The sequence below is a fragment of the Austrofundulus limnaeus genome, unplaced genomic scaffold (genome assembly GCF_001266775.1).
Source record: "Austrofundulus limnaeus strain Quisiro unplaced genomic scaffold, Austrofundulus_limnaeus-1.0 Scaffold68, whole genome shotgun sequence".
NCBI classification, from domain to species: domain Eukaryota; kingdom Metazoa; phylum Chordata; class Actinopteri; order Cyprinodontiformes; family Rivulidae; genus Austrofundulus; species Austrofundulus limnaeus.
In genome coordinates, this window is record NW_013952470.1 from 1,168,606 (window position 1) to 1,175,836 (window position 7,231).

At 37.8% G+C, this 7,231-nt stretch overlaps 2 protein-coding genes across 3 annotated transcripts in view; both read right to left on the bottom strand.

The window, feature by feature from the left end:
- The window catches only part of ano11 (anoctamin 11), a 20,556-nt gene extending 19,780 nt beyond the window's left edge, over positions 1–776 (bottom strand). For both annotated transcript variants that reach the window (XM_014010378.1, XM_014010375.1), the window contains exon 1: positions 552–776. The gene's annotated coding sequence lies outside the window, so the exon portion shown is untranslated. The remainder of the gene's footprint in view (positions 1–551) is intronic.
- A 4,373-nt stretch (positions 777–5,149) lies between these two features.
- plekhm2 (pleckstrin homology domain containing, family M (with RUN domain) member 2) overlaps positions 5,150–7,231 on the bottom strand; it is a 16,114-nt gene continuing 14,032 nt past the window's right edge. Inside the window, exon 20 of the mRNA XM_014010381.1 lies at positions 5,150–6,694. Coding sequence (XP_013865835.1) covers positions 6,557–6,694 — 138 coding nt within the window. The 3' untranslated portion in view covers positions 5,150–6,556. The remainder of the gene's footprint in view (positions 6,695–7,231) is intronic.

Consider the following 7,231-nt stretch of genomic DNA (forward strand, 5'->3'; position numbering starts at 1 on the left):
CTTTTCAGGACCCCACCTTGATGTTTCGGGACCCCACTTTGGGTCTCGACCCCAACTTTGGGAAACACTGCTTTATAAAACACTGGATATTTATTGTTTCTATCGCGATATGTTATTGAATTATTTCCCAGGCATACCCTGGCTTAAATAGTTTCTCCTGCTTGGACTGCCTTCAGTTTATGAGTTTATTCCACTGTTGGTCGAGGACTGAAATGTCCTCAGTTTGTTTCAGCTTTTCATCATTACATAGAGAGAAAATGACATCATTCAACAGAGAGACTAAATGCTTGAAAACTATGGAAACAGTAAAAATACTCTCAYAGTAGCCTGCAACAAATCAGTTATAAAGACCTGTGAACAAAACGTAATTCAACATGCTCCACACTAAGAAAAAAAATAGAAAGATAAAGAAGGGAAATGTCCACCTTGGTGGAAAAATTTATCTGGCTCACCATTAACATACTAAAATATACAGAACATCAAATGTTGCATTAAAAACTTATAAAAGTTCATATAAACACATTCATACAAACATTTTGAAATAGGCCTACCTCCACCAGATATCAGTCAGATATGAGTCATCACTTGGTTTGATTGAGAATAGTGATGTTGTTTGGGACAAAATAGGTTTTTAAATACTTTTTACCAAAGGAACTGTAAAGGGTGTCTCAGACTTCAGAGGCTCAAACTGACTAAAAGGAGGGTGTGGATAATCTGCAATAAGCTTTCCTGTTTGTCCTGTCAGTACACTGTAAAAAATGAAATGTTGGATTTACTTAACCATGTTATGTGACCTGGTTCCACTTAACTGAGTTAAGTAAATTCAAAGCAATATACCAGTTTTTTAACCAAAGAACATGAGCATGTTGTTTTGAATTTACTCAACTCAGTTAAGTGGAACCAGGTCACATAACATGGTTAAGTAAATCCAACATTTCATTTTTAGAGCATATAGAGGTGGACCACATACTTTAAAGTATTTAAATGGCGGCCCGCGGGCCCAATTTGGCTCGCGAGTGACCAAAGTTCAGCCCACCAATTGGTTCATTCATCTCTTAAGCCAAATCCCTGGTTTTCCACTTTAATTACTATAAGTTATTTTAGTTCAACACAGACATGTTTGTATCTACAGAAACAACTGAAGCTGGTAAAAACCATTTCTATGCACACCAAAGACAGCTAAAACCACAAGCAGTTGAAAATAAAACTATGAAAGTGAAAATAAAATTGGTTTAAAATTTTGACAAGTCAGAGATGTCAAAGTAATATTTGTGGTAAATAAGAGGCATAATGTGTTCTTTTTGTTTTTACAGTGGTTTGCAAAAGTATTCATACCCCTTGAACTTTTCCATATTTTGTCACATTACAACCACAAACATAAATATATTTCACTGGAATTTAATGTGAAAGACCAACACAAAGTGGTATACAATTGTGAAGTGGAAGCAAAATTTTACATGAATCAAAACATTTTTTACAAATAAAAAACTGAAAAGTGCGACGTGCAAAAGTATTCAGCCCCCTTTTCCCTGAGTGCAACCAATTGCATTCAGAAGTTGCCTGATGACTGCTAATGACTCAAAAGGGTCCACCTGTGTGTAATCTAATCTCAGTACAAATACAGCTGCTCCGTGACGGCCTCAGATGTTGGTTAAGAGAATATTGGGGAGCAAACAGCATCATGAAGTCCAAAGAACACACCAGACAGGTTAGGAATATGGTTTTGGAGAAGTTTAAAGCAGGCTTAGGTTATAAAAAGATTTCCCAAGCTTTGAACATCTCACGGAGCACTGTTCAATCCATCATCCGGAAATGGAAAGAGTATGGCACCACAGTAAACCTGCCAAGACAAGGCCGTCCACCTAAACTTACAGGCCGAACAAGGAAATCACTGATCAGAGAGGCAGCCAAGAGGCCCATGGTGACTCTGGATGAAATGCAGAGAGCCACAGCTCAGGTGGGGGAAACTGTCCACAGGACAACAATTAGACGTGCACTACACAAATGTGGTCTTTATGGAAGAGTGGCAAGGAGAAAGCCATTGTTAAAAGAAAACCATAAGAAGTCCCGTTTGCAGTTTGCCAGAAGCCATGTTGAGGACACAGCAAACATGTGGAAGAAGGTGCTTTGGTCAGACGAGACCAAAATTGAACTTTTTGGCCACAATGCAAAACGCTATGTGTGGCGGAGAAAGAACACTGCACATCACTCTGAAAACACCATCCCCACTGTCAAATATGGTGGTGGCAGCATCATGCTCTGGGGGTGCTTCTCTTCAGCAGGGACCGGGAAGTTGGTCAAAGTTGATGGGAAGATGGATGGAGCCAAATACAGGGCAATCTTGGAAGAAAACCTGTTGGAGTCAGCAAAAGATTTGAGACTGGGGCGGAGGTTCACCTTCCAGCAGGACAACGACCCTAAACATAAAGCCAAAGCTACAATGGAGTGGTTTAAAAAAAAGAATATTCATGTGTTAGAATGGCCCAGTCAAAGTCCAGACCTAAACCCAATTGAGAATTTGTGGCAAGATCTCAAAACTGCTGTTCACAAACGCTCTCCATCCAATCTGACTGAGCTTGAGCTGTTTTGCAAGGAGGAATGGGCAAGAATTGCAGTCACTAGATGTGCAAAGCTGGTGGAGACATACCCTAAAAGACTTGCAGCTGTAATTGCAGCAAAAGGTGGCTCCACAAAGTATTGACTCAGGGGGGCTGAATAATTTTGCACATCGCACTTTTCAGTTTTTTATTTGTAAAAAATGTTTTGATTCATGTAAAATTTTGCTTCCACTTCACAATTGTATACCACTTTGTGTTGGTCTTTCACATTAAATTCCAGTGAAATATATTTATGTTTGTGGTTGTAATGTGACAAAATATGGAAAAGTTCAAGGGGTATGAATACTTTTGCAAACCACTGTATATTGTTTAGTTACCACAGAGTTATGTATGTTGTATTCATGATTAAATACAGCAAAATAAACTATTTYAAAGGTAACAGATCTTTTATATATTTGGTTTATTTACATAACTTCATTTGCTGGATGTTTGGCCCCTGAGCTGTTGATCTGCAGTAACTGTGGCCCCTGGAGCAATTTTGTTGAATAGCCCTCCCTGCTTTAAAGGTTTTCCCATTATTTTACTTGCCATTGCCACAAATTTGCGTTAGCAGTTTTTATATAGCCAAACCATAAAGATGAAACATTAAAACACTCTCAGTGAGTGCTAGAAGTATTATAAGTTCCATGATCTGTGCAGTGACACGCAGACAGCTCAGTCTGCTAAAATGAAGTCATCGTGAGCATTTCTTAAAAATTAATTCTGTATTTTCAATGAAGCTCAGCCGGCTGTCAATAACCGTTCCTAAATATTTAAGAGGCTCCACAATCTAAACAGCTTGGCCATTAAACAGGCAGTGCTTTAAACAAAGGATTACCTCCTTTATCTCCGCAAACAGCTAACTGCAAACATAAACCTCATCCAGAAGTTACACATCTTTGTTCAGCTGCTCTTTATCTGTGAATCTTCTGTCCCTGCTCTAACACTGCAGCTGTTAAAAACACAAACACGGAGACTTAAAGCACTTTACGTTACGACAAGAGCCATACACTTCTTTACAGTTTATTTAGATATGCTGCCACTTTTTCCAAAAACTTCATTTATACATTCATTGCACTTTATATAAAACCCTCAGAACATGCAAGTGTTTATACGGAATTTAGCAGACAGTTCTTATTAGTGCTTTATTTGAAGTTCAGTAAAACTGCTAAATATGATACAAATATTACATGCGAGTTATACATATAAATAAAATCCAAACTTTCTGATAATGCATCCCTTCAAAGATGTTATCCATCATTGACCAGCAATTTTCCACATTTAAAACACTGTTTTTTAAAAAAAAGAGATTTCTTTCAATTCTTTAACCCAGAGGCACATTTATAATCCAAGAAACATTTCAAGTAAACCCAAAAAGTGCTACTCCCATATCTGTTAGTCCTTTTTCACCGGCGGGGGAGGAGCCTGCGTTAAACCCCACTGAATTTATAAAACCTTTTCTACTTGGAGCCGTTACTCTGCTCCTCTACGTGCAAATAACAGCGCTGCCGTAACGCCACACCGAGCAGTGACCCGAACATTAAATAAATGACTGAGAGCAAAACTCATCAGTTGCAGTAACGAACACCAACGCGGTGATGTCGAGGTTCTCAAACCATTTTCYACCCAAGATTTCTTTGTAAAATAAAAAACAGGTTAGTGGCACTTTAAAGGCTTGAAATCTGATTAATGATGAACACAGTGTGGTGCAGATATATATTTTAGGAGTGCAACAATACATGTACCCGTATCGAACCATTCAATACAAACTTGTATCAAACAATACATATTTATAACGTTTATTTTATCAGCTTGTCTTCTGAAGCTGCGCTGTGCTGAATGCTCTGTAGATCTGTGTTCGACTACTCCAACGAGGCTGCACTGTCAAGCACAGATCCACCAAGAAAACTTGCTGTTGCAGCAACATTTAACTTAAAACTGTACTTTTGAGGTTAAACAAATGTTCATAATTGATTTCAACAAATTACAAGTTATGAAGGCCATGGAAACTTCTCTTTTTTGTATCGAAAAAATATCGAACCGTGAAACTAAAATATCAAACCAAACCGAATCGTGAATCTTCTGTATCGTTGCACCCCTAACACATGTGTATATATATATATATATATACACAGTATATGTGTGTGTGTGTGTATATATATACATATATATATATATATATATATATATATATACACAGTATATGTGCATGTGTGTATGTGTACACACACACATCCATGCATATATACACAGTATATGTGTNTATATATATATATATATATATACACAGTATATGTGCATGTGTGTATGTGTACACACACACATCCATGCATATATACACAGTATATGTGTATGGGCGGTGTGTTTTTTTATACAGTGCATATTTAATGTGTGGTTTTAACAAACAAACAAAAAAACGTTTATTCATCCTAACATCTGGTGTAAAATGTTTCCCAGCTCTTGCTCAGTGTTAAGGTCTCAAACCCCTACATTCAACACGTTCACATGTACCTCAAAATGAATTGTCGAAAAGTTGAAAGAGTTTCAGTGTCGTTTGCTAAGCTGTAAGGCATCTCATTAAATGTAAATACTTATTTCATCTATTTTAGGTTTTAAATAAGGTAACAAAGTCATTGTAAAAAAAAGCCCTTACATTATTCTTTTACACTTCCACTGAAATAAGCTGCAACACTAAGTGACGTCAACAAAAAGATGGTTGTAAAAATATTGATAGTTGAGACTAAAACCAAAGAATAAGATCATTTCATTTTCTTTTAGTTCATGGTTTTAATACTGGACAAGAGTTTTCAGTAGAAAAGGGATTTAAGCTGACAAAGCAAGAATTTCACTAACCTCAAACATAATACAAACTGTAACTTAAACTAAAGGAGTGGTTAGACTTCATTTGTACATTACAACGTCCCCAACCACTGATGTAAAGTATAAACAAGCAGCCGAGGTAAGGAAGGATGCTTCGAGCACACCTAATATTTCTTTTAACATTTGACGTCACTTGGGTGAAAACGAAACATGTGCTAACGCAGACGCACGTCAGTTTCAGCACTGAACTGGACTTTAAATGTTCCCAATAACTTTGTAAGGATATTGAAAAACAAAACAAAAAAAAGTTCACCTCAAAGTTATGACTCATAAGCAAAAAACAAACCAAAAAAAGGTGCTTTTGTTTCTATAAAGTAAAGAAAGGCTGAGTGTTTCACTTCCTGATCAAATTCATGACAAAAGGGTTTCAGATTGACATTATGATMATTTTATCTACCGTTTATGTGTAAAAACGTCTAGATCCACTTCCAAATCTGATGAGCTGCTTTGCGATGTGTGGGAGAATAATTCATGTTAGAGGTACAGTGTGTCCTTACCAAAAAAAACAAAACAAAAAAAAAAACAAATCTGAATATCAGACACAAGTGTCAGTGATAAAGCACTGATACTGTACAGAGTTGTACCTTTGTACTAACTTTACACCACAGTTTAAGTTTATCACAACAAGTTGTTACTGGTGTGTTTATAAGGCAAGCAGCAATCATTTTTGTGTGTCTGTGTACAAGAGTAAAATGTGTTAACGGATCCAGATGTGCATAAAAAAGCCTCCAGATTGATTGACACTGGCAAAGCTCCTGGTTGGTTTTCACCTATGATTACACGGTTTACGGTGTTCGGTCTTACCTGAACCTGAAAAATTAAAAGGTTAYAGCCGTGTGACGATATACCTCTTTTCAGAATAATCTCCCAAAGTTTAATCATGTTCAGTGTCAACGTCAGCACCGGCTTTTCCAAACTAAACTTGGTTTGACTACGAGCTCATTTCTGAATCTTTGTGTCGGCGCAGAGTGTTGTTCACGACACCCTGGCTTCCATCGGGCTGATTAACGGTCACTGCGTCCGTGTGGCTGAATGTACACACGTTATTGTAGGCGTGTGTGTGTGTGTGTGTGTGTCCGTCAGCACCACGGCTCACGTTGGGCTCTGCCTCGAGCCAGGCTGTCTGCCCTCTGCCAGGCGCTCTTCATCAACTCCAGGGCCTCGCCGCAGCGTTTCTGCACCAACGGCTCGGACATCTCTTTGTGGGGCAGGTCGACCTGTGGACGGTGACATTTTTAAAGATTTAACCCCACAGAACACGTGGCTGTTGTAGATGATTAAAGCTGTTATTCTTAGGCTGACAAGAACAAGAAACTAAGCACAAAAAAAGCAAGGAAATTTGTGTTCGGCAGATTATTTCTTTGTTGTGACAACTCTTCTTGGCACCTGATCGGCAGCACCTGGTGCTACCAGAAGCTCAAAACTAGAGTCAATAACAGCAAAATAAGCTGTTTGGCAGAAAAGATTTGGCAAATGTTCCATGTGCACAACCCACATCCTCAGCTCTACTGCTCATCCCACAAATGCATGATCCTTACAAATGTGGCACCATTTAAAGGGTAAATGAACATTATTTCCAATGGTATAGGATTTATTACTAAGAAGCATTGTTACAACAAAGAAATAAGTTACCAAGCACAAATTTCCTTATTTTTTGTGCCAAATTTAAAGAGCAACATGATTCCGAGTACAGGTGTAAAGATTTTAAGAAGCTGTTTAAATTTTAACAATGTGCTTTTAGTTTTGTAACGCAT